General features: G+C 50.2%; 3 protein-coding genes across 12 annotated transcripts in view; 2 read left to right on the forward strand and 1 right to left on the reverse strand.

Moving 5' to 3' along the window:
* Pfas (phosphoribosylformylglycinamidine synthase) overlaps positions 1 to 7151 on the forward strand; it is a 23862-nt gene extending 16711 nt beyond the window's left edge. For both annotated transcript variants that reach the window (XM_004857492.3, XM_021238498.2), the window contains 14 exons: positions 93 to 254; positions 484 to 609; positions 743 to 874; positions 1149 to 1379; positions 1546 to 1726; positions 1815 to 1898; positions 2111 to 2266; positions 2441 to 2560; positions 2905 to 3050; positions 3175 to 3382; positions 3492 to 3583; positions 3676 to 3790; positions 4566 to 4889; positions 4975 to 7151. In XM_004857492.3, coding sequence (XP_004857549.3) covers positions 93 to 254; positions 484 to 609; positions 743 to 874; positions 1149 to 1379; positions 1546 to 1726; positions 1815 to 1898; positions 2111 to 2266; positions 2441 to 2560; positions 2905 to 3050; positions 3175 to 3382; positions 3492 to 3583; positions 3676 to 3790; positions 4566 to 4889; positions 4975 to 5282 — 2385 coding nt within the window. In that variant the 3' untranslated portion in view covers positions 5283 to 7151. The remainder of the gene's footprint in view (positions 1 to 92; positions 255 to 483; positions 610 to 742; positions 875 to 1148; positions 1380 to 1545; positions 1727 to 1814; positions 1899 to 2110; positions 2267 to 2440; positions 2561 to 2904; positions 3051 to 3174; positions 3383 to 3491; positions 3584 to 3675; positions 3791 to 4565; positions 4890 to 4974) is intronic.
* Slc25a35 (solute carrier family 25 member 35) lies at positions 1604 to 24651 on the reverse strand. 7 transcript variants are annotated; one of them, XM_013076838.3, is made up of 6 exons: positions 24553 to 24651; positions 23576 to 24017; positions 21918 to 21983; positions 21326 to 21478; positions 20871 to 21005; positions 20134 to 20713 (listed from the first exon to the last, which is right to left on the reverse strand). In XM_013076838.3, the coding sequence occupies exons 2-6, from the start codon at positions 23948 to 23950 to the stop codon at positions 20540 to 20542; spliced, it is 903 nt and encodes a 300-aa protein (XP_012932292.1). In that variant the 5' UTR covers positions 23951 to 24017; positions 24553 to 24651; the 3' UTR covers positions 20134 to 20539. The 7 variants fall into 7 exon arrangements, with proteins under 7 accessions (XP_012932294.1, XP_087047929.1, XP_087047928.1 ...); XM_013076839.3 differs by having other exon boundaries at positions 24538 to 24648; XM_013076840.3 differs by lacking the exon at positions 20134 to 20713 and adding an exon at positions 1604 to 1741 and having other exon boundaries at positions 23576 to 24640.
* Rangrf (RAN guanine nucleotide release factor) lies at positions 18747 to 20088 on the forward strand. Of its 3 annotated transcripts, none has more exons than XM_013076842.3 (5): positions 18747 to 18937; positions 19027 to 19143; positions 19339 to 19495; positions 19588 to 19673; positions 19899 to 20088. In XM_013076842.3, the coding sequence occupies exons 1-5, from the start codon at positions 18861 to 18863 to the stop codon at positions 20008 to 20010; spliced, it is 549 nt and encodes a 182-aa protein (XP_012932296.1). In that variant the 5' UTR covers positions 18747 to 18860; the 3' UTR covers positions 20011 to 20088. The 3 variants fall into 3 exon arrangements, with proteins under 3 accessions (XP_012932296.1, XP_004857548.1, XP_021094161.1); XM_004857491.4 differs by having other exon boundaries at positions 19887 to 20075; XM_021238502.2 differs by having other exon boundaries at positions 18769 to 18937; positions 19075 to 19143; positions 19887 to 20075.
* Positions 24652 to 24987: the final 336 nt, after the last annotated feature.

Genomic DNA, 24987 nt, shown 5'->3' on the forward strand with positions numbered 1-24987 from the left:
GCCAGCCTACCTGTCTTCCGCCATTCTTAGCAACAATATGCGGCACTAGAGAGCACACTGTCCATTTTCTTTTCTCCCTGCAATGACTGAAGCTGGGTGACCCAACTCTGAATGCCCTGGAAATCTGGGGGGCCGAATACCAGGAGTCAAATGCACTTCTGCTGAGGCCCCCCCACCGAGACTTCCTGAGTTGCGTCAGTGCCCGGGAACGCTGCCCAGCTTCCTTTGTGGGCACCATCACCGGAGACAAGAGAGTGAGTTGGTCCCAGGAACAAACGCTGTTGGCAGGCTCAAGCTGCCTGGGTGTATGGGATGGAGAGCTGCCAAGGGCGGGGAATGAGAGGAGGATGGGGGTCGGGGGAGCAGATGCAAGAAGCAGGGAGAAGGCAGGAACTCTGCAGAAGAAGGGCTGGAAGGACCATTCCTGTCCTGATCTCTGCCATTGTTCACAGTCTCATTCCCTCTGGCCCCTGTGGTCCACAGATAGTGCTGGTGGATGATCGTGAGAGTCCTGTAGGAGTAAATGACCAAGGGGATGCCCCGACAGCCCCTCCCCCAACCCCTGTGGACTTGGAACTTGACTGGGTGCTGGGCAAGATGCCTCGTAAGGTATGTGGGGTGCGGCTGGGAGTGAGTTTCTCCCTGGCTCCTCCCAGACCTCCCTTATCCCTGCCTTTACCCTTACCTGTGTGGCCAGCCCTCTCTGGGTGCTCATGCTCCCCTGCTGCCATCTCTCTTGCAGGAGTTCTTCCTCCAGAGGGAGCCCCCTGTGCTGCAGCCCCTGGCCTTGCCTCCAGGGCTGACTGTGCGCCAGGCTTTGGAGCGGGTTCTCAGGCTTCCCGCTGTAGCCAGCAAGCGCTACCTCACCAACAAGGTCCTCCCTGCTCTGCCCCCTCAGCCCTCTGTATTCTTCTCTGCACCCATGTTCCCCTGGTCTGCCCTTAGTGTCTGCAGTGGGGAGTGGGAGTAGGGGCAGGGGTGAGGCAGCCTCCCTGATGGTCTGTTCTGCCAGCTTCCCACCTGGTATGCAGCTCTTGTCTGCATGTGGGGGAAAGCCAGGCCTCCCACTGCCCTGTGTCCCTCAGAGCAAGGAAGGTGGGACACCTCTCTGTCCTTTACCTCCTTGCCAATTGTATCTGGTTCCACAGGTGGACCGCTCAGTAGGTGGCCTTGTGGCCCAACAGCAGTGTGTCGGGCCCCTGCAGACTCCGCTGGCTGATGTAGCTGTTATGGCACTGAGTCACCAGGAGCTCATAGGGGCTGCCACAGCCCTGGGAGAGCAACCTGTTAAGAGCCTACTGGACCCCAAGGTCGCTGCCCGGCTGGCAGTAGCCGAAGCCCTTACCAACTTGGTATTTGCCCTGGTCACCGATCTCCGGGTGAGTTCCCCCACAGCTTCTGTCTTGGAGCCCCAGCTATTTGGGATACTTCCACATCCACACTTCCTCCTGCCCTTCATTTTATGGTCGTAACCTCCCAGGCCCTCTGTACCCTCAGACCCTGCATCTTTCTTCCCCTCTGATGCTGTGTCTCCTCTTACCCCAGGATGTGAAATGCAGTGGGAACTGGATGTGGGCAGCCAAGCTTCCAGGCGAGGGTGCAGCTCTTGTTGATGCCTGTGAGGCTATGGTGGCAGTAATGGCAGCCCTGGGTGTGGCAGTGGATGGTGGCAAGGACTCCCTCAGCATGGCTGCCCGGGTTGGCTCTGAGACCGTGCGGGCTCCTGGTGAGGCTGAGGTTCCTAGGAGAGGGAATGGGGAAGGCACTGTGAGGCTGGGTTAGTGTCTCACTCTTCCTTGCTCCTTGTTCTGCAGGGGCACTTGTCATCTCAGCCTACGCTGTCTGTCCAGACATCACAGCCACTGTGACTCCAGATCTCAAGCATCCTGAAGGCAGAGGTATGAATTTGTTCCCTTCCTCCTTGCATTGTGTGTTTTGAGCTTGGTCCTCGGTTTGGGGTCTGCTGTATGAGTACTGGGCTCCCCCATCTCATGCCTGGACTGGTTGTCTAGGGCATCTTGCTGCACGCTGGGAATGGCAGTGGTGTGAGCACTTAGGGGAGGGGTCTTTCTTACCTCTCCTTTTCCCCTTTCCCTTCCCCATCTTCCAGGCCACCTGCTGTATGTGCCTCTGAGCCCTGGGCAGTACCGGCTGGGGGGCACAGCTCTGGCTCAGTGCTTCTCCCAGCTTGGGGAGCAGCCTCCTGACCTGGACCTTCCTGAGAACCTGGTGCGTGCCTTCAGCATCACACAGGGGCTGCTGAAAGGTGAGTGAGACTTTGGGGGGGATGGTGGGTGTGGTGACAGGGACAAGGCAGGCTCAGATCTTTCTCTGGTTGTGTGTGTGTTTGTGCGCCCACCTTGTACACACTGGCTCTCTAGAAGGGAGAGCTGACAGGCTTGGGCCTTGAGGTTGATGAGCTTTTTTCTCCTTTCACCAGACCGCCTCCTGTGCTCGGGCCACGATGTCAGTGATGGAGGACTTGTCACCTGCCTGCTAGAGATGGCCTTTGCTGGAAATTGTGGGATAGAAGTGGATGTGCCTGCCCCTGGGGTTGATGGTGAGGAACTTCAGGTGTAGACTCAGGCCTGGGCTGCCTCCCTCCCCCTCCAGACTCCATCTCCTCGTGAAGAATGGAGTATCCCTGACCCTTTCTCCTTTCTTCAGCTCTCTTTCTGTGCTGTCCTGCAACAGTAGAACTGGTTGGCACTCACCAACCCCCATGTTCCTGACTGCACCCTTCTGAGACCTCCCATGGTCCCTGGTGCAACTCCATCCCACCTTCCTAGCCTCAGCCACCCCTGACTGCTGCCGCCTCTGTTCCCTCAGCCTTATCTCCCTGACCCTACCTCTAGGTCCCTGCTAGCACCCTAGTCCCCCAATTCACCCCCACTGCTCTCCCAGCATTGCCGGTGCTGTTTGCTGAGGAGCCAGGCCTGGTGCTGGAGGTGCAAGAGCCTAACCTGGCTGGAGTGCTGCAGCGCTACCGGGGTGCTGGCCTCTGCTGCCTGGATCTGGGCTGCACAGGCGAGGCTGGACCCCATGCCATGGTAAGGAAGCCAGAGAGAGAGCAGTAATCAGTGGGCAGTTGAAGTGAGGAAGCCTTGGGCCTCTCTGCAGCCATGGAGGGGCAGCCCTATCTCCCAGTCCTTGTTCATTTTCCCTTCTCCCCAGGTCCGGGTCTCAGTGAATGGAGTTGTAGCTATGGAGGAGGCTGTTGGGCAGCTGCGAGCCCTCTGGGAAGAGACGAGTTTCCAGCTGGACCGGCTGCAGGCAGAGCCACACTGTGTGGCAGAGGAGGAACAAGGCCTGAAGGAGCGGATGGGGCCCAACTACTGCTTACCCCCAACCTTCCCCAAGGCCTCTGTGCCCCGGGAGCCTGGTGAGGGAGTGTGCAGAGGCCTGGATTTCCCTGGTCTGCCCTGGAAAATTTGTCTGGGGAGTTGGGGTGGGGAGGTAACCCCCTGGCCTAGAGACACTTCCTCTTTCAGGTAGTCCCAGCCTCCGAGTTGCCATCTTGAGAGAAGAGGGTAGTAATGGAGACCGGGAGATGGCTGATGCCTTCCACTTGGCTGGGTTTGAGGTGAGCAGGGTGCTAACAGCGCTGGGGGCCTTGATCCACCTCAGGCCATGTGTCCTCTGACACCTCTCCCCTGTCCTCATCTACCCCTGCAGGTGTGGGATGTGACCATGCAAGACCTCTGCTCTGGAGCCATTGGGCTGGACACATTCCGTGGTGTGGCCTTTGTGGGTGGCTTTAGTTACGCAGACGTCCTGGGCTCTGCCAAAGGTCAGTGTGCAGACTTGTGTGCTGCCTCCACCACATTCCTAGGGTTGTGGATTGGCCTCAAAACTCCACAAAGCGCATAGTGGGCACACTGGCTCAGGGCCAGATGCCAGCAGAAGGGTTGAGGGTAACGTAGATGAGGCAGGGGGATGGATAGGGTTGTGCCAGCCTGCAGGGCATACACCCAGCTAAAGGGACCGCTGCTGTGGAGCTTGAGCAGATCGTCATATTAGAAAGATGACTCAGGATGGCCAGATCCTTCAGTGTTTCAGGAGAAGCCAGAAATTCAAATTTTTTGTATGAAATCTCATTTTTAAATGTTAGGTAGCAAGCCAGGTGTGTTGGCACACCCCTGTAGTCTGGGGCAGGAGGACTGCCATGAGTTCAAAGCTAGTCTGAACTACATAGCGAGACCCTGTCTCACCCCACCCCCTCGAAAAAACTCCCAAAATGTTAGGCAGCTTAGTAAAGATTTTTTTTTTTTTTTTTTGGTTCCGGGGATGGAACTCGGGACCTTGTGCTTCCAAGGCAGGCGGCAGCAACACTGAGCTAAATCCCCAGCCCCAGTAAAGATTTTTGAAAATTGCTAGCCAAGCACAAAGAAAATTTTGGGCCCAGGAGTTGGCAACATCTGACTGTGAGGCAATTCTTGTCTCACTTGCCCCAGCTGCCACAGGAGTGCTTGCTGGAATGGAGGTGCAGCTGTCCCCTTGTTTTCCCAGCTTCCTCTTTTCTGAGATCTTCCACATTTCACCCTGACTTCTCTTTTCCTTCCTAGGGTGGGCAGCTGCTGTGACCTTTAATCCAAAGGCCAGGGCTGAGCTGAGTCGCTTCCGGAAGCGGCCGGACACCTTCAGCCTGGGAGTGTGTAATGGCTGTCAACTGCTGGCTCTGCTGGGCTGGGTGGGCAGCGACACCAATGAAGAGGCAGGGGACTTGGGCCATGACTCCTGGCCAGCCCAGCCCAGCCTCCTGCTGTGCCACAACCTGTCTGGGCGCTATGAGTCTCGCTGGGCCAGTGTACGTGTGGGACCTGGACCGGCCCTGATGCTGCGAGGGATGGAGGGTGCCGTGCTGCCTGTGTGGAGCGCCCATGGAGAAGGTCAGGCCCAGGAAAGGACAGGGTTATGCAGGATGGAGGGTGCTGAGGGAGCTTGGCTTTCACTTCCCTCTTCCTTCACTCTTAGGTTACATGGCATTTTCTTCTCCGGAACTCCAAGCACAGATGGAGGCCAGTGGCTTGGTTCCCTTGCATTGGGCAGACGATGATGGGAACCCTACAGAGCGGTACCCTTTGAATCCCAATGGGTCACCAGGAGGCATGGCTGGCATCTGCTCCTGTGACGGCCGCCACCTGGCTCTCATGCCTCATCCTGAGCGAGCTGTGAGGCCTTGGCAATGGGCATGGCGACCCTCTCCATTTGACACGCTCACCACCTCCCCCTGGCTGCAGCTCTTCATCAATGCCCAAGACTGGGCCCAGGGAGGCTGCTGAGCAGTCTGGGAGGTGCCTGCCCACACCTTGATCCCTGAGTGTTGCTGACCTCTCTCCTCTCTGCGCTCTCCCCTGTCATCTGCAGGAGCACTGTACATGATTTCCAGAAGTCTTTTGGACAGATAAGGACCAAAACGCCAAAGCCTCTGAGCCAGTTTGCTTCTCTGCCTGCTTGAGCCCTGCATGGCTGAGCTGTTCTCAGGGCTTCTTTGCCATGTGGCTCGCCATTCCTCACACCGGGGAGCCACCTAGGGCTCTGGGGAAGGAGACTGTGGGCAGGTTAGGGTTTAGAGGGTCAGCAGGGGTTTCCTTGGCCCTGCTTTGATTCCCCAGCGTTCACACCTTGTGCCTCATTTCTCTTGTCTGGGCTCTGAGGGAAGTTTCATGTGCCTCTCTCTCGTTGGGGTTCAGAGCATGTAGATCAGCCCTTTCTGACCTCATTATTGTTTTCTTCCAAAAACAGTGGAAGCTCTGTGGATTCCTTTAGAAATGTGCGGTACTAGATATAAAAAACTGCTGTTGGCAGAAGTGTCCTTGATAGGGTTTCTGGCTTTGTGCCAGGCTCTGAACTCAGTACTCCTGATCTGTGCTTCTCCTGACTTAGCAGCTCCCTTTCTAATAGTAGTTGGCAGCTTCATTTCGAAAAGAATGCCCTTAGTTTATTAGAGTCCTACCTCATTATTCCTGCTATTTATGTTTATTGTACCAAGCAGTGGCATTGCTCTTAGGGAGTTTGTGGTCTAATAGAATTTAAGATAATAAGCTGGGCATAGTGGCACATGCCTATAATCCCAGGAGGCTGAGGCAGGAGTATCACTGTAAGTTCAGGGTCACCCTAGACTATATAGTGGGACCCTATCCAAAAAAAAAATTTTTTTTTTGGTACCAGGGATCGAACTTGGGTCCTTGCACTTGCGCAGCAGGCAGCGAAACCACTGAGCTAAATCCCCGCCCCCCCAAAAACTTCTTTAAGTAATAGCTGTATATAGTTATAATAGCTATAGATAGCACCGCCGAGCCAAGTAGGTACACACATTTTATCTGTATTTGAATTCTCACAAAAATTTAGTAAGGTACTTGATAGCTTTTTTTCTTCTTTGTACTTAGGGTAAAACCCAGGACCTTTAAAAAAATCTCCAGCCTTTAAAAACATTTTTTTAATTTTGTCAGGTGTGCTAGCATATGCCTGTGATCCCAGGACTTGGGAGGCTGAGGCAGGAGGATCACCGAAAGTTGAAGACCATCCTGGGCTACATAGTGAGTTTAAGGTTAGCCTAAACTACCTAGCAAGACCCTGTCTCAAAAACTTTTTTTAAATTTTTCTTTTTTAAAATTTGAGATAGGGTCTTGCTAAGTTACCCAGGTTGGGTTTGAACTTGCAGTCCTCTGCCTCAGCCTCTAAAGTGCTGGATTAAGGTATTTGCCACCATGCCAAGCTTTTCTTTATTCTTTTTTGGGTTTTTTTGAGACAGGGAGGGTCTCACTTTGTAGTTCAGACTGGCTCTGAACTCACTGTGTAGCCCAAACTGGCCTCAACTCACTGTGGTCCTCCTGCCTCAGCCTCCTGAGTGCTGGGATTACAGGCATGTGCCACCTCGCCCAGCTCTTTCTTTTTTTTAAAGGATTAAGGTTAAACTGCCTAGGGCTAGTCTCACACTTTTAATGACTGCCTAGGGTCCATGCTCATCCAGCTCCTGCTTCCTGCAGATCGGCAAGTTTTCTTGCTGACTGTTGTCTTCTGTCATCTCTTGTCTCCTTCACTCACATAAATGTATATAGAGCTCACTTCCTCATGATGGTTCCATTGTATGATGAGTCAGTTGGCTCCCTAGAAACTTTGACATCTGGATAAAAGGATTTTCCCTGAAATTGGAGACTAGAATCTTAGATCCTTGGGAAGTGTCTGCAGGGGATGAGGAGGGTGAACACCACTGCTTCTGGTAGAGAGCAGCTCACTAAGAAGAGACTGGAAATGAAACAGTGTTAAATCGTGGGGGTGAGGCTGGGAGTGTGGCTGGGTGGTAGAGCACTTGGCTAGTATGTGCAAGGCCCTGACTTCCATCTCCAGTGCTGCAAAAGGAAAACGAAAAGGGATGTGTGTGGGAAAATAACTCAGGTGTTTTTCTCATTTCTTTGCCCTGAGTAGTGTGGTGGTCCTAAGGATTTTTGGGGGGGGGGGGTACTGGGGATCAAACTCAGGACCTTGCGCTTGTGAGGCAGGTGCCGGAACCACTGAGCTAAATCCCGGCCCTCTAAGGATCATTTTTGATATTTGAACATTCCCTCCTGATGCTGGGGAGGAAAATATATTTATTTTATTTATATAAATATAAAATATTTATTTTAAGTTTATAAGCTCAAATGTACAATTTGGGTGCTGATACCAAGGCTTAGATGTCAGGTTTACCAAGTACTTGATGCAGAAGTAGAAAGCTAACATGGGTAATCAAACTATGGCTGTGATAGGTAAACTTGCATATTTGGAAGTGGGGCAATTTCTGGTTTGGGTCACCTTGGCCAAGCAATACTGACCCTCAGACTACCAGAAACAAGACCACTCAGCCTCGTTTGTTTTGTTCTGTTTTTTGAGATAGGGTCTCTATGTAGTTCAGGCTGGCCTTGAATGTATGGCAGTCCTCCTGCCTCAGCCTCCTGGAGTTCTGGGGTTATAGGAGTGTGCCACCACAGCCAGCAATCAGCTTCTCATCTTTGTTTTCACCCTGTGGCCATACAAGCTTGTCCTTGCTGGTCCCTGGCTCCTGTTTTTCCTCCACCCAAGGGAAAAACAGAATGGGAATGAGAAGTAGATAAATACTACACCAGGGCCAGGGATTAAGCTCAGTGGCAGCGTGCCTTTCTCACAAGCACAAGGTCCTGAGTTCAATCCCTGGTACCAAGAAAAAAAAAGAAATACTGCACGAAGTGGGCTTTCAGTGGTTATGTGCTTTGAATGATGAATGGAGCAGTGGAAAGACCTCAGTGGGATCTAAAGACAAAAGCCATTGGCTGCAGTGTCCAAACCTGTTCCTTTGTATCCTGTTCTTTGATGTTAGCCAAGTCTACAGCTCTCTAATCAAATCCTTTGTTAGACTTGGGTCTGTCACAGTAGGGCCGCATCTTTTTTTGGTGGTGGTGGTGGTGGTGATTGAACCCCAGGACCTTTGCACTGAGCTACATTCCAGATCCTTTTTTAGCTTTGAAACTTGCCCAGGCTAAGCCCAAACTTGTGATCTTCCTATCTCAGCTACCCAGAGTGCTGTAATTACAGGTATACACCACCATGCCCAGCTTCACCATTGGAATTTTTTTTTTTTTTTTTGTACTGGGAATCAACTCAGTCAAGAGTGAACTTAATGGATCTGGCTTGGGTTTATGGGTGGTTTGGCTCTGTGTATCCCAAGTGTTATTTGGTGGTACTGGGGATTGAACCCAGAGCATTCACACTGAGCTACATCTTCAGCCCCTTTTCATTTTTAATTTTGAGACAGGATCTCACTGAGTTGCTAAACTGTCCAGGCTGGGATTGAACCTGTTATCCTCCTTCCTTGGCCTCCCAGAGTCCTGGGATTACATGCACCACCACATCTAGTTCAAGGTTACAAGTTCTTGGTATCAGGTTAAATGAAGGACACTGGCCTGACATGGGTGGTGGTGAGAGACAGAACCAGTTATTCTTTTTCTTTTTTTTTTTTTTTACCAATTAGTTTTTTTTAACACTTGCCTGGCAGCCAACATGGCCCTTCAGTTTTACAGAAAAAGACAGTTGAACACACCCTACTGCCACTTGCAGTTGGTGCCAGGTTGCTGTGGGGCTGGCAGGGATGAGCAGGCAAATGTGAAGAAAAGCTGAGGTTGTAGCTCAGTGTGAAGGCACTGGGTTCAATCCCCAGTACCACCAAATAAAAGAAGTAACTTTAAACTGGGTGTGGCACACACCTGTAATCCGAGCATTCTGGGAGGCCAAAACAGGATTGCAAATTTGAATCCAATCTGGGTAATTTAATGAGAACCTTGTCTCAAGATAAAAATTTAAGGGGAGAGCTGGGGATTTAGCTCAGTGGTGCTGCCACCTGCCTCTCCAAGCGCAAGGTCCTGAGTTCAATCCCTGCCCACCCCCAAATAAAAATAAAAAATTTAAGGGGAACAAAGGGGGAGGGAGGGAGAAAGGAAGGGACAAGAAAAAAAGTGAAAATTGAAGGAAAAAATAGACCCAGTTTTGTACATAGGGGAAGGGGCTTGGTGGGGGGAGGATAAAAAAATTTTGAAAAGGACCGGGGATATAGCTCTGCAGAGCCCGTGGGTTCAGCCCTAGTTCCACCAGAAAACAAAAACAACAAAACAACCCCAAACTTGTAAATTTGAGTAATTGGAGAAATGAGGTGAAAAGGGGAAACACTTGAGGGGGTATGCAGGGCCAAACCACTCAGTGAAGGATTCCTTGGGTGAGCTGAACTCAGAATGATGGGTTCAGCAGAACAATTTATTACATGGAAGGGCGGGGTGGCATTCCAGGAAAACAGTATTTGCCAAGCCTCAGAGGCAAGAGACACAGTCACTTAAGAAAGAACAAAAGCTTCTAAATAAGTGCTTGCAGTGGAAGAAAGAACAAAAGCGAGTCTGTCTGGTACATTAAGGACAAATGGGAAACAATAGGCAAAATCAAAGGCCTATCAGAACATGTGAAGGGACCTGGGAGTTAAATTGAAGAACAGGAAACCATTTGAAGGAATCGATATAAGTGATAGACATGAGCAGATTTGCGATTCTGAAGATCACTGTTGTTGGAGAGGAAAGCAAGAGAGGATGTGGGGACTCCAGGGAGAAAGCTATCCAGGCAGAAATAATGCAGTTTAAGACCAGAGCAGTGGCATTGGAGATGGAGAGAAATGAAAGGATTCGCGAGATAGGGGGTAGAATCACTAGGAAGTGGACATGGGGGAAAGAGAGGAGCCAATGATGATACCCAGGCTTCTTGCTTGCACTGTGGGGCAAATGATCACTTCACCAACCATGAGAGGAGGACACGCTTAGGGTATATTGAGTTTGAGGCCTCTGGGGGACATGCAAGTGGCAGTATTCAGGATATACTCAGAATGCACCTGGAATGGAGATGAAGATTTGAGGGTCACTGGGATGAAGGTGGGGAAAGTTACTGGTGGGGGGGAGTGTGCAGGACCTGGGAGCTGTACATTGAAGTGGTTGGCAGCAAACGCGGAGGCTGAGAAGGAATGAATGGCCACCAGTAATGTAGTCCAACCAGCTGAGTGGCTTTCCACTGCCTGTTTCTGGTGTGTCCTGGGATGCCCCTGGAAAGGTAGTCATGGTAATAGAAGGGACTAGGGACCTGGCTTGTTTTCCTTTCCCACTAGTCCTACCTCAGCTGACCCTGTCTTCACCCCAAGGCAAACTCCTCTAGATTGTTTCCCAGCCCTCTCCACTCCCAGACATCTCACCTGTGGGAACTCAGGAAATGGCCTTGGCCAAGTAAAGCAGATGAAAGGAGCTCAACTGCCTGGGATTTAGGTCAGTGGCACTGCGCCTGCCTCATAAGCACAAGGTCCTGAGTTCCATCCTCGGTATGGGGGGTGGAGGGGCTCAACTATGTGGTGCTTTGGAGGTTGGGATCTGAGGACTTGAAGAGGGATGGCACCTTCTAAAAGATTCCAAGGGACTGGGTTTAAGAACAGGTATTCTGCAGGGGATGTAGCTCAGTGGTGCAGCACCTGCTGGGCAAGTGAGAGATCCCGAGTTTGATTCTCTGTACAAAAAAAAAAAATTGTGAGCCAAAATAAATCTTCAGTTAAAAAAAAAAAAAAAGGCTGGGATGTAGCTCAGTGGTGCCGTGCCTGCCTGGCAAGCTCAAGGTCCTGAGTTAGACACCTGGTACGGGGTGAGGGGTGGAAAACAGGTATTCTGCTGGTGTGGTGGTGTGTGTGTGTAAACCCAGATACTGGGAGGCTGAGGCAAGATGGAAAATTCAAGGCCAGCCTGAGCCACTTAGCAAAGAACTTGTCTCAAAATAAAAAATAAAAAGGACTGAGGATGTTGCTCAGTGCAGAGGACCTTTGTTCAATCTCCAGTACCAAACATACACACAACACACACACACACACACACACACACACAAAACAGCAACAACCAGGGATCCTGGCTGGCTTGTAAATCAAAGAAACCTCTTCTCACCCTGCCCATGAGAGAGGCTTGCCCCTCTCCATGGCAGTCCACGGGATTCTGAAAGGCTGTGATGGGACCCCCTCATTTCCCTTCTTCAGACTCAGGCCACCAGGTTTAATATCTGCCACCACACACCCTGTCTCCCATGAGTGTCCAAACTGCACCTGAGAAACAGGTGTGATGCACAAGGGGATGCATCTGTTAAGAAGTCACAACTAAGGGTTGGCAGAAGCGGGGAGGGGCACATAACTCATTTGGGGATGGGGACATGCTGCTGTTGGCCAGCTCCAGACCCAAGGTCTGCACCTGCCCACTTGCTCTTCTGCGGTCTGCCATGAGCTTAATCAGCATGAGACCCTCACCAGAAGCCAAGCAGATGTGGCTGCCTAATCTCAGACTTCCCGGCCTCCAGAACTCGACTTTGTTTTGTTTTGTGTTTGAGGCAGGATCTTGCTATGTAGTTCAGGCTGACCTTGAACTCAATATCTAGTAGCCTAGGCTGGCCTTGAACTTGCCTCGATTTTCCTGCTTCAGCCTCCACAGTGTGGGTGTGTGCCACTATGCTATTTTTTTTTTTTCCGAGTACTGGGGAATCCAGGGCTTCACACACACTTGAATTGTTGTTGTTGTTTTGCGGCATGGGATTGAACCTAGAACCTTCAAACTGAGCTACATCCAAAGGCCTTTTAAAATTTTTCAGTTTTCAGACAGGGTCTCACCAAGTTGCCCAGGTTGGGCTCAGACTTGTGATTCTTCTGCCTCAGCCTCCTAAGAAGCTAGGGTTACAGGCATGTGCCACTGTGTCCACCTTCATCTTCCAGAATTATGAGTTGAATAAATCTCTTTTCCTCATAAATTACCCAGTATTGCTTATTCAACAACAATTATAACAAAAACAAATGGATTAAGACAACTGGTGTTGATAATTCTAAATTGAACAGATGAATGGCTGCCCGTGGTAGCAGGAGGATCACTGTGAGTTCAAGGGCAGCCTGAACAACATATCCAGGCCCTGTCTCAAAAAAAAGAACAAACAAACAAACAGAATAGACGTGAATGGCAGCCTCAGAGACACTGGACTTAATGGTGGAATGTAGGGGACATAGAGTCAAGCGGCCAATTTTGTGGCTTAGAAGCAAGAACAGAGGCTACATTTCCCCTTCCCCTTCCCCAGTACCAAACCCTCCAATTTCCCAATTCTACCCCTGGCATCTCCACTTCTCTTGGCCAGGTCTCCACCTTTGAACCAGCTCTTCATTTTCCCCCCATGCCTGTGGATCAGCCCTCCTGCTTCCCTGCGCACTGCCTTCCTGCTTCATCTCTTCCCCTCCTGTCTGTACTTGTCTAGTGCCTCCTCACTCCATGAATACTGTAGCACAACTCGTGTTTGTCAGCTGGAGTTAGTGTCAGTTGATCCCACAAGTTCAGAACTGTCTGCCACAAGACAGCCTTCAAGTCAGACACCAGACACAAACCTTGGTGTCCCCAGGTTACTCTCACTGTGACAAAGCAGAGCTGTGTTTAGAAACCCTTGACCACTGTGGGTTTGATAATTCACTAGAATGACTCAGAACTCAGGGAAGCACTAAGTATACTTATGATTACAGTTTTATTTTAAGGATAGACAGGCAAAGTTGGGAGTTGGGATGAGTCCCAAGACCTGAACTTCCATGTTCTCTTCCCAGGAAGTCAAGGTGTGTCACCCTTTGGCACATCAGTGTGTTCGCCAATCAGGAAGCTTCGCTGAGGTTGTACCCAGAATTTCTGGATTTTTTTTGCTTTTTATTTTTTTATTTTTTTGGTACCGGGGATTGAACTTGGGTCCTTGCACTTGTGGGGCAGGTGGCAGAACCACTGAGCTAAATCCCCAGCCCCATTTTTTTGAGACAAGTTCTCACTATGTAGTTCAGGCTGGTCTCAAATTCACTATGTACCCCAGGCTGGCCTCAAACTTGTGGCAATCTTCCTGCCTCAGCCTCCTGAGTATTGGGATTAAAATTTGCACCACCACAACTCGGCTCTATTGGGCTTTATATTGCTGACATCAAATGCATCAAAGTTCCCACCCTCAATCATGTGGCAGGTCTTTCTGGTGTGGCCTATTTCATCCTGATTCATCTCCTTAGCATAAGGTATCTAGGTGCCCACCATGAACTGTCTCATTAGCATAAACTACCAGGGCTCATGATGAATAACAAAGAACTATAACTTGGAAATTTCAAAGATTTAATATGTCCTTACTGGGAACTAGGAACAAAGAATAATCATGTTCTTTATTATATATCATCTCTTAACTAGTCTTGATAAGTAACCTCCTGTCTCTTGGGCAATATTCATTCAATAAATGCTTACAGGCTACCAATATACAATTCATCAGGAGCTAAAGGTGAAAGACAGGTGGCTCCTGCCCCCCTTGGTGTTTGGTGTTACAATACAGTGAGGTACCTGAGGTACCTGTGTGGCCACAGGAGCCCATAGGGGAAGCAGTTAACCCAGGAAATGTTTCTGTAGGGCTGGGGGGATAGCTCAGAAGTAGAGCACTTGCCCAGCATGGATGAGGCAGCACAGGAAAAAAAAAAAGTTTTCTGGAGATCTGAGGGTGTGCTAGTGAGTAAAGTAGGGGGAATGTTTTAGGCAGAAGGTATAGCATGTACAAATGCCCAGAGACATGAAAGAAGTTGACTCAATCAAGGGACTGAGGAAAGTTCAAAGTACCCATAGTAAGCCCAGCATGGTGGTAGGCACCTATAGTCCCAGGTACTTGGAAGGCTGTGGGAGGAGGGTCTCTTGAGCCCAGGAGTCCATGTCCCATTTTCTGCTGTGAGTCTTGGTAAATAACCTTCTTTCTCTTATACAACATCCAGTCAATAAATACTAATGGAGCAGGCGAGGTACAACTCAGTGACAAGACTGGACAACATAGTGAGACTTATCATTAAAAAAAAAATACCCATGTGTACTGGTGCACACTGTAAACCCAGCCACTCAGGAGGCTGAGGTAGAAGGCCTGGAAGTTTGAGACCAGCTTGGGCACGTAGGGATGCATGTCTTCAAAGAAGGTAGAAAGGGCTGGGGATATGGCTCTGGGGTACAGTGCTTGTCTCACACAAGCAAGATCCTGGGATCAATCCCTAGCACCAGGAAAAAAAATAAAGTATCTATCTCATAGAATATGAAGAGAGAATTGTGAGATATGGGCCTAGGAAACTGCAAAAAGGAGACTAGGTGAACAGCTATAGAAGGCCCTGAAGACAAGGACATGCTGGTGTCTCTCAAACACCGCCCCCATAATATCAAGCCCTTGCTTAGAAATCTACTGTAGCAAAAAAACAAAAACAAAAACAAAACTCTGCTATAGACACTGTTGATTTCTATCTTTCTTATTTTTTTGGTACCAGGGATTGAACTCAGGGCCTCATACTTGCCTGGCAGGCACTTGCCACTGAGCTAAATCCCCAGCCCCACTGTTGATTTCCATAAAACCTTGGGCATCTCTTCAAGGCAGATTTCTTAGCTGGGGACTAAGTGGGAGACCCTAATGTCTATTATTTTACAGGATGTGAATTGTAGTATGCCCTAGCTGCCCTCATGACTGGGGTACCTATGGGACAAAAGTTTCACACTTCTGTGGGTTTTTTCTCCTTTCTTTTTGAGGTGCTGAGCCTTGAACCCAGGGGCTCTTGCATGCTAGGCAAGCTCTCTACTACTGAGCCACACTCTTAGCTCTCATATGATTTCAGATTCTCCCCTAGAACATAGTACATGGCTAGGGACACATAATTCTGCATAGCTGGACTTCTTAACTGCCAGTCATTGAATGTGAGTAGAAAAAAATTATATCTTTATTCTTGATAATCTCTTAGCTGCAATTTTTCATTGCATTTCACTGAGTGTAGAGAGCAAAATAGTAAAATTAGAAGTACCATGCTGGGGATTTAACTCAGTGGTTCCACTGCCAGTCTCGAAAGCACAAGGTCCCAAGTTCTATCCCTGGTACAAAAAAAAAAAAAAGTACCTGTCACTTCTTTGTCACAATAGTGTTCACAGATATTTCTACATTATAGTTGTTGTGGATGTCTTGAACTGTGATTTATATGCATCACTAGTCTGATATTACATCTATTAGGCCTGCTGTTAGATCTCATTATTGTATGGGCTGGGGATGTAGTTCAGTGGTAGAGAACTTGCCTAGCCTGAGTAAGGCACTGCATTCAAACCCCAGTACCATAAATAAATAAATAAATAAAAATCATTTAGTTTCTTTTCTATTTCTATAACTTTATTATGAATTTTAAAACATTATTCTAGGGCTAGGGATGTAGCTCAGTAGTAGAGCATTTGCCTAGCATGAGCCAAAGCTCTTGGTTAAATCCCCAGCACTACCCCCCCCCCCCCACGCACAAGTGTGCTTCAAAACATTATTCCAACTAGGGGTTCATAAACTTTACCCAACTCCCAAAAGGGTCCATGGTAGAAAAATGGCTAACACCCTTACTTAATAGAAATATGTTGCCCTAACTCTTTCCAAAGGGATGCTTGATGCTAGGTATTTTGTCATCTCTGGTTCAGGTCCATCTCTTGATGTTCTCAAAGGGAAGGTTCTGGGACATTTCCTCCCAATTCAGACAGCATCAATGGCCTGCAAGGCATTGGGCAAGGGAATGTCCTAGAGGCACGGAGTCAAGCAGTTACAGGTCTACTGCAACCACTGGCATGACAGTAGGACACACACACACACATCTCCTGAGAAAAGTAGCCACAGGCTATCTTGTACTGAGATTTGTCCCATAATACCCATTATCCTAGCATAGTTAGCTGGACCAACTAAGGATTTCACTGGTGGCCTGGGAAGAGATTAGCAGGAGAACTTGCCAAACAGGTACTTCCAGATTGAACAGCAACTAAGTGACCCAATTGAGATCCCATCTCTTGAGGAATTTGAATCTAAATACACTGGGGAGCCAGCAGAGGTGATACAAAGGGAGAGAGGGAAGTGGAAGTAAAAATGGAGATGTGTCAAGTCAGTGAAGCCTTTTACCTCACACTCTCCCAGAGGAGATATGGCCCAGTGCCCACGCTTTCCACCACCTAGAAGAGCTCATCTATACCAAGAGCTCACAGAACTATAGGGGGCCAGGAGTCCCCAACTGCCCAAGGTCCACAGCAGACATGTGACATGCCACAGTCTAACAGTGAGGACGTTGGGGGGCTTTCTCCTCAGTCTCTCTAGTAAGACTTCCTCTTCCTTGGGCCAACATTTAGCTCAGTGTTTCCGCTCCCTGCCCCAAAAGCGCAAGGCCCCGAGTTCGATCCCTGGTACCAAAAAAGAAAAAATCAAAAAACAAAGACTTATACAGAAAAGCGCATATTAAAAAATCTTTTAAAAAGACTTCCTCTGGGCGGGGGATTTAGCTCAGTGGTTCCAGCACCTGCCTCGCAAGCGCCAGGTCCCGAGTTCGATCCCTGGTACAAAAAAAAAAAAAAAAGACTTCCTCTTCCCAACCCATGAATAGGCTTGTATGGCTTGTGGCCAGTGCTAGGATCCTAACTTCTGTGTCCTTGCCAGTGCCTTTCCAAGGAATTCTGATCTGCTTGACTTCAAAAATAGCCAGAGCCAACGTTGCCTTCAGTGGGGAGGAGGGTCAGATGGTAGGTGGGCAGAAATGAGAGGGACAGTGAGCTTGGTCACTCACTCCCATTCAACAGAAGCAGGATGGGGAAGAACCCTCTAAGCTGGCTGCCTTGGAGCCCATGGTAAGGCTCCTCCCTTCCCTCTGGGACCCATTGCACTCCTCTCCTCTCTCTGGAATTCTTCACAGGGCAAATCTAGTTCACAGTCTTTGCCCAGAAACAGATTCAGATTCAACTACATCCATATTTCAATCTTAACAAAGTTTTATTTTTTGTTTTTTTGTGTTTTTTTGGTACCGGGGATTGAACTCATGTCCTTGCATTTGCACAGCAGGCGGTGAAACCACTGAGCTAAATCGCTGGCCCAACCAAGTTTTAGATGTAAGGAAGAGAGGCTCAGAGAGAAGTTTGATGCCTGCAGTAAGAAATGAGGAGTGTGGGCCAGGGATTTAGCTCAGTGGTTTTGCCGCCAGCTGCGCAAGTGTAAGGACCCGAGTTCGATCCCCGGTACCAAAAGAAAAAAAGAAATGAGGAGTGCAAGCTCCTTAGAGGGTTCCACAAAATTTCTGTACACTTGGCTATATCCACAACTCCCTTCCTCTCCCCTCACAAACTGATAACTTGTCCTCCCATCCTCAATTCTTTGCCTCTATGCTCCCTTGGCTAGAATACCCCAGGATGCCCTGGTGAATTCTCTGAATCAACCTTTAAGACTTAAAGCAGGCTCCTCTGTTCACTTTCAGTGAAGCAGGTGTACCAATTGCCTTTGGATGGCCACTCCTTCACATAGGGCCTACAAAGTTAAGGAACCAATAATATGTGCTCTTGTTTTCTTTTCATTAAGATGTTAGTATCTACAGAGCTTCAGGATAAGAATCCCTTGCCTAGTTATTGGTGGAAAATAGGTGCCACCTGTAATCATGCATGACCGCTTGGGTCCCAGCCATATTCGTTAATGGGTTTATTCAATCACTCAACAATATATAAATGGCCTATTATGCTTTAAACACATTGCCAGGTGCTGGGGATCAAAGATGAATGGAGAAATTAACCAGGAGGATAAAGTTGAACAAACACTTAAAGAACACTAAAAATCCGTAAAAGAAAAACAACAGAGGGTTTAATTTGTGCTTCCGTCCAGGTGTAAGGGGTAGCTCTCCCCCCCCCCTTCCCAAAGCAAAGATTTCAGGGGGATTAGCTCTATAATCCTCAGGCTGGGCGTCACTTGCAGGATGATGTGACACCCACACCTAGACCTATTGTTTTCCTAATTCCCAGAGTGGGATCCAGGAATTAGTGGTCTGGTTGGCTGCCCACTCGCCATCAAGAAGCCCCAAGAAACCCCTGAAACTATTCTCCCTTGACTCAGGACACTCCACCTTTGATTATCAACTGTCCTTAAAGAGGTCTCAAGCGACCTTAGAAGACTCGAGCCCTTTAAAAGGAGAGAAGACTGACGAGAGCGGGCTGGTGAGGACGGAGGGCGTCACAAATCCTAAACAGAAATCTGAGCAGCAAGCCAGATTTGAGGCGGTCGCACCCCGTGCCCGTCACCTAGCGAGGCATCGGAGCCCAGCGCCGCTGGGCTCCGCCCCCAAGAAGAGGGCTCCGATTGGCCCGCGCGATAGCAGGGCGAAGCCAACTCTTAAAGGTCCAGGAACTAAGTAAGCAAACGGGGAGGAGGCGGTGGCCGCTGCGAAACCTAGTGAGGTGATGCCTCGTGGCCACGTGGGTTTCTTTCAAACTTGTGTAAAGCCCGTACCCTAGTGGCCCATGGAGCCCACGAAAGCCTCTCCACTTTTCGGGGGTGCCTTCTCCGCTATCTTCCCCCGTGGGGCCATTGACGTAAGGTGAGAAAGCCCAGGCGCCAGTGGAGGCCGACTGGGTGGGTTGCGGGAAGAAGCCAGAATCAACCAGTGTCTGCTTCGCCTCTTCCCAGCGACCTCCGACCCGTCCCGGACAACCAAGAAGTTTTCTGTCATCCCAGGACTGACCAGAGCCTGATCGTGGAACTTCTGGAGCTGCAGGCCCACGTGCAGGGCGAAGCAGCTGCTCGGTGAGGAAGGGGGCTGGCCAATGGGAGGGCCAGAGCCGAGGAGGTAGGCGGGGCCTGTGGCTGGACGGTTATCAGGAAGAGAACTCCCCAGAGCAATACGTACCGTGCGGACCAAAGTGAACGAAAGATGCTGGGGGAGGGGGGGGGCGGGCGGGTAGGCTTTGAGAGTTTCCTCTCTCTGCTGTGCCAATTCAGGTATCATTTTGAGGACGTTGGCCGGGTGCAGGGGTCTAGGGTCCTGCAAGTGGAGTCTGTGCAGCCCCTGAATCTGGAGAACCTGGCTTTGAGAGGCTGCTGTCAAGAAGCCTGGGTCCTCTCTGGCAAGCAGCAGGTAGCTAAGGAAAACCAGCAGGTGAGGGCCAAGGGAGTGTGAGATGTCCTGGAGCGGGGAGGGGGGTGGGTAGGCTAGGGATCCAGGTAAGCATCCTGACTCTGATCTCTTAGGTAGCAAAGGATGTGACACTGCATCAAGCCTTGCTGCGAGTGCCTCGGTACCAGACTGATCTCTTGGTCACCTTCAATCAACCCCCGTAAGGAGAAGAGAAAGGGCGGGTGGTTCATGTCTGGGGCTAGGCTGGATGGACAGAGGAAGGAGATTGGCAGGTGGGATCCTCCAAGGAGTCAGAAAGGGGCCAGATGCTTGAGGTCACAGATAACTGTGTCCTCCGGGGAACCAGAAATGGGAAGTTGCAAACCTCAAGCTTGAATGCTGTTCTTTCTCCCTGTGTTCCCTCACCCCCAAGCCCTGACCACAGGTCATCTCTTGGCCCTGAAAATCTATCATCTCCTTCCTGGAACCTGGGTGACTTTGAACAGCTAGTGACCAGCCTGACCCTTCATGATCCTAACATCTTTGGTCCCCAGTAAAGATACTGAAGCACTGCATAATGCTGCTAAGGACTTAGGGACGAAGTTCTGGGAGGGAGAAAAAGAGGTTGAATACCTGGGTTTCCTCTTACTTCTTCCCCATGGATAAACACAAGACATCTCTCTGCAGAAATAAACTGACTTTATAATCAATATAATTCTATGCCTTTGAATAACAGGACACCTGGGTTTCCCCAATTCCCTTTGGCCTTGGAGGAGGAAGTTTAAAGCTGTTCATGGGAGGAGTAGGAACCCAAGGCTGACAATAAAAAGAGGGAGAAAATACACTTTGGAGTGAGTGGTTCAGCCCTGAGAGAGGAGTGTGAAGTATACAAGGGTGGTGGGAACGAGAGAGCAACATCTAAGTGAGGGAGGGAAACTACTGCTTGTAGTGATTCAACCCTGAGAGAACAGATAGGGAATGGGGTTGACTATCCCCCTTTGCATGATAAGTAACATGGTGAGTAGTCACCAAGATATGGCAGTGGAGGCAGAAGTGTCAATCTAGTGGAGTGTGGGTAATTGGCTGTTACTTAATGTACGTGTGGTAGAGGAAGCGCAGCTGGTCCCAGAAGAAGAGGGAGAGGATGGTATGTGGGCCGAGACGGAAGTAAGAGGCACCTATGCCCTTGTACATGCCCAAAATGCCCTCTTTCCGAGCTGTCTGCAGCAGAGCGTCCAGGATCCCCCGGTACATGAGGCCCTGGATCATGTTGGAGAGGAAGGGAGAGCACAGGAAAGGATCTTGTCAGAGCTCTTACCCTTGTGAGCTGCATTTGAGTCTGTCCCACCTGCACCCACAATCTGCTCCCCAACCCCAAGCTTTTCCTGCCTGCCTGCACCCCGGAGCACTCTCTTACCTTGCCCTGAACATCCGTGGGCTGGTTATAGAGCCTTGTGCTTGCCACATCAAAGGGTGTCATGGCCAGGACTACTGCAATGCCACTCACCATGGCAGCTGCCAGAGCCACCTTCCAGCTCTGCGGAGGAAAGATCTACAGGATAAAAGAGGAAGAACTTTGTCAATCAGCCAATCATTCAACCCCTAAGACTGGACAGGCCATGCTCTGGGGATGCTGAGAGCTGTAAGTCAGAAAGCTTTTACTCCAGCAATTATAAGTCAATGTGATAACTCAGTGAAGGAGGAAGCCAGTGTACCCTGAAGGCTCAGGTATCTCTTATGGGAGGAAGTGACAAGAGAACTGTGGGAAGAGTCCCCAAGCCCTCCTGTTGCTCCCCGACATCTGGACATTGGCACTGTCCCCTCAAGGGCCCACCTCCATTTGGCTGCCCATCCCTCCTTCCTGGGCAGTACCTCCCACTGGCTCAAGAGGTCCTTGGTGGATGAGAAGGTGCACAGCTGGGTGGAGGAACCGACGACAACTCGGGGGAGGCCGCCCAGGGCCCCACGCCACAACCCCACTAGTCCATGTTTCTGGCCAATCTTGGTTAGTGCCTGAATCATGCCCTGGTAGGGGGAAGACCATGGGGGCAGGGTTTAGTCACTTCAACATCAGGGGCTGCCACCCCCTAACACTGTCAAGGAGTGGGCCTTAATACTCCTTTTTTTTTTTTTTTAAATTAGTACACCTTTTATCCAGACAACCAATCTAATGTGAGCTTAGAACCAGAATGTGGACCCTCAGTTGTCTATAACCCCTTGCCAGCCCAGAGTAGGGAAATGAGGACATCACTGGGGCAAGACAAATGGGGCAGGAGAAACAGCTGCAGAAGATTTGAGGAACAAGCACACATAAGGGTCTAGGTGGGCTCCAGGTGCAAAGTGGGGCTGCACGATGGGCTGGGCAGAGCAGTGGCCAGGGTTAGAGCTGCTGAGTGCAGGCAGAAAGCTGGGAGGAAATGGGAGAGGGTGGGTGAGCACTCCAGTAAGTCTGGGGACCTCTCACCTTATGCTTATACTGGTGCCCTACAGCAATTTCAGATGCTGCTTGTGCCTGTAGGTGTGTCTTCACCTGGAAACAAGAGATGTCACAGTCCATCCCCCACTGGCCATCTTCCTACTTTAGAGACCCCCTCAGACTTCCTTTAGAGTGTTAAGGAATGAGTACCCTTTTAATCTGATAATTATTGTTGTCCCCACTTAATAAATTGGTCATGAGACTCTGTGTCCCTTGGCTCCAATCCCAGGGGACAGATCTCCTAGCAATGCAAGATACCCTTCCCCCTCCACATCCTCTTTCCCTTGGGCACTGGGGGTGGGGGATGGAGAGGTTGGAGAATGGCAGTATTTCCTAAGACTTCATGTTAGGCAAGACCCAGGTGCCAGGCCTCTCATGGCAGCTCCTATTTCCAGAGCAGAGCTGCTACCACCTTGACCAGGCTCTATCAAACTGGCCAAAATGTCCTCTCTGGCCCCCAGGACTCATAGGGGTATGTGTTCAGCTGACTTTGGAGTGCCTTTTTAAAATTTTTATTTTTTTGAGATGGGTCTCAAGTGATCCTCCCACCTCAGCTGCTGTAACTGGGACTACAGGTGTGTGCCATCATACCTGGCTTATACTGATTTTGAAAAGGTCCTGAACCTCATAACCTGGGAGCAAGACCATGTTGCTTCTCCTCCAGAACACTTTGCCTCCTGCTCTCTTAGTGCACTAAGCAGGGCCTACTTCCAGCAATAAGCAGCTGTGAGAGTTTCAGCTGATTACTTCACCTCTCTGGGCTTTGGGTTCCCAACACTTCACTTATATCTGATAACTCAAAAGAGCAGACTGCAGTTGTAATTATGTGATGCTTAGAACCTTCCTGACCCCTACTCTTGCTGATGAATGTTACTCAGATTCCTCATCCTCACCTATACAAATCCAACCTCAAAATCAGGTAATAACCATAAGGCAGTTCAGCAATACTATCTATCAAATGCTTACTATTTGCCAGGATTTATACTAGTGGTTTACATGTGTTACTTCATTCTCCCTCAATCTCCTCTCAATAACCACACAAAACTAGGGGTTTAGCTCAGTGGTTCTGCTGCCTGCCTCTCAAGCTCGAGGTCCCGAGTTTGATACCCGGTACCAAACAAAAACAAAAAAACAAAAACAATAACCACACAGAAAAGGTATTATTCACTTACCCCCATTTTACAGATGTGGCAACTGAAGCTTAACAGTGAGTTAATTTTTTTTGTTTTGGTTTTGGTTTTTTGAGACAAGACCTCCCTATGTAGTTCAGGCTGGCCTTGAACTCACTATATATAGCCCAGGCTGGCCTTGAACTTGTAGTGATCCTCCTGCTTTAGCCTCCTTAGTGCTGAGATTACAGGTGTGGGCCTGGTTGAATGAGTTAATTTTCAAAGACAGAATCTGAGTTCTAGAAAGGCTGATTCCAAAGGCCATAATCTTCATTGACACATTTGATTGAGTCCATTGGATGGATGTATATAGAGCAGATCATAAGGCCCTAAGTCCTGCCAGCACTTTCCTAACATTCTTCCCTGCTTGCAAGGGAACAGCAGCCAGCTGCCTATTCCCTTGTGAAGGACCAGGGTCCCTCCCACTCTACATGAAGGCTCTGCCCCAAAGGCCCCAGGCAAGACCCCTCTTCTTACCATGTAGATGGGGCTTCCCAAATAGGCTCCCATGAGCCCAGCCAGGGCCCCAGCTGCTGCACTGCGGACAGGACTGTGGGTACCTTCTGCTGTGTGCAGGTAGCCACTAGAATCGGCCAGCCCGTAGGTGCCCAGTCGGATGCCATTCATCAGGAACTGGTACACAAGCGCAGGGCCCAGGCCCTTCTGCAGGGCAGCCAGGCCATCCACCTTCCCGATGGTGAAGAAGGCATGGAAGACGTTTTGGTAGTGCCGCTGATAGGTGCCTGGGGCCTGCAGTTCTCCCTGCAATTGCATCCTGGTCTTCACAACCTCTAGGGGATTGGTAAACACACAGGCCCCACAGGCTGCCAGACCACTCATCAAGAAGTCCATGGTACAGCAGTAACCTCGGAATGGAGGGTCAGAAATCAGGGGAGGACCCCAGCTTCTGCAGTCCAGGCTGCAAGAAGTAGAAATTTAGGGCCGGGGATTTAGCTCAGTGGTGCTGCCACCTGCCTCGCAAGCGCAAGGTTTCAAATTTGATCCCCGGTACCACCCCCCGCCCCCGCCCAAAAAGAAGTAGAAGTAGGAATAGAGCTCTAGAATCAAGCGTGACGGTCAAATGTCAAGAAGTCAAGGGTAAACTGAATTTGGAGCTAAAAGGAGCTGGCAAAGAGGGAAGAAAGATGAGTGCAGGACACTCTGACAAGAAGGTTATGACAGGCCTGTTGGCCAAGGGATCTGAGGTCAAAGAGGGGTAGAAGTCAGGAGCTGACAGGTAGGATGCTGGGGCTGGCAGGCTATGGGGCACAGGAAGGAGAGAGGGAGAAATGAGGAGCTGGGAGATGGAAGCCAGAAAGGCAGGAAAAAGAAAACCAGCAGGAAGAAAAGGATCCAGAAGATCCGGTAGTGTCGCTGGGACAGCAACGACAGCTGGATCAGGAAAGCAGGGGGCACTTTGAGCGTCCCGAGGTAGCTACCCGAGCCCGGAGCACCTTTAACCTAGGCAGCCTGCGAAGGCCGGGTCGCCACACTCCAGTCCCTGGAGCGGGGCGCCAATGGGGACCCTCGCAGAGCCGCAGCCAAGAGCCTCGGCCAATCAGAGTTGAGCCGGCTCCGCGGCCAATGGGAGGCGTTCTGGGCGATCCGGCCCCCCGGAATCGGCCGAGGCTGGTACAGTAGAATTAACTCTCCCTGCCCTGGTGCGGGGGTGGAGGCGGACTCTGGCTGCGGGTGGGCTCCCGGGGCGCGGAGGTTTTGTCACTGGCGGGAGGAAACGTTGGACCCTGGGTTCACGGACGGATGCAGAGGCTGAGCGCGGAGATAGCAGCTGAGGGCGTTTGGCTCCCTCCTTTCGCTCTCTATCCCGGGTCATCTCCGCCTGGGGCTGCCTAACTTCACCCGCGCCCTGCCCAGTCGGGGCCCAGGGA

The sequence above is a fragment of the Heterocephalus glaber genome, unplaced genomic scaffold, assembly GCF_053883595.1.
Source record: "Heterocephalus glaber isolate CG9 unplaced genomic scaffold, H.glaber_assembly_v1.0 deba00001564, whole genome shotgun sequence".
NCBI lineage: Eukaryota > Metazoa > Chordata > Mammalia > Rodentia > Bathyergidae > Heterocephalus > Heterocephalus glaber.

Coding starts and splice junctions, on each gene's coding strand:
- Slc25a35 (XM_013076838.3), bottom strand. CDS start 23,950: ATGGACTTCTTGATGAGTGGTCTGGCAGCCTGTGGGGCCTGTGTGTTT. Junction 21,479..21,917: donor GGCACCAGTATAAGCATAAG/GTGAGAGGTCCC, acceptor TCCCCCTACCAG/GGCATGATTCAGGCACTAAC. Junction 20,714..20,870: donor CCACGGATGTTCAGGGCAAG/GTAAGAGAGTGC, acceptor AACATGATCCAG/GGCCTCATGTACCGGGGGAT.
- Rangrf (XM_004857491.4), top strand. CDS start 18,861: ATGGAGCCCACGAAAGCCTCTCCACTTTTCGGGGGTGCCTTCTCCGCT. Junction 18,938..19,026: donor CGTGGGGCCATTGACGTAAG/GTGAGAAAGCCC, acceptor GCCTCTTCCCAG/CGACCTCCGACCCGTCCCGG. Junction 19,144..19,338: donor CAGGGCGAAGCAGCTGCTCG/GTGAGGAAGGGG, acceptor GTGCCAATTCAG/GTATCATTTTGAGGACGTTG.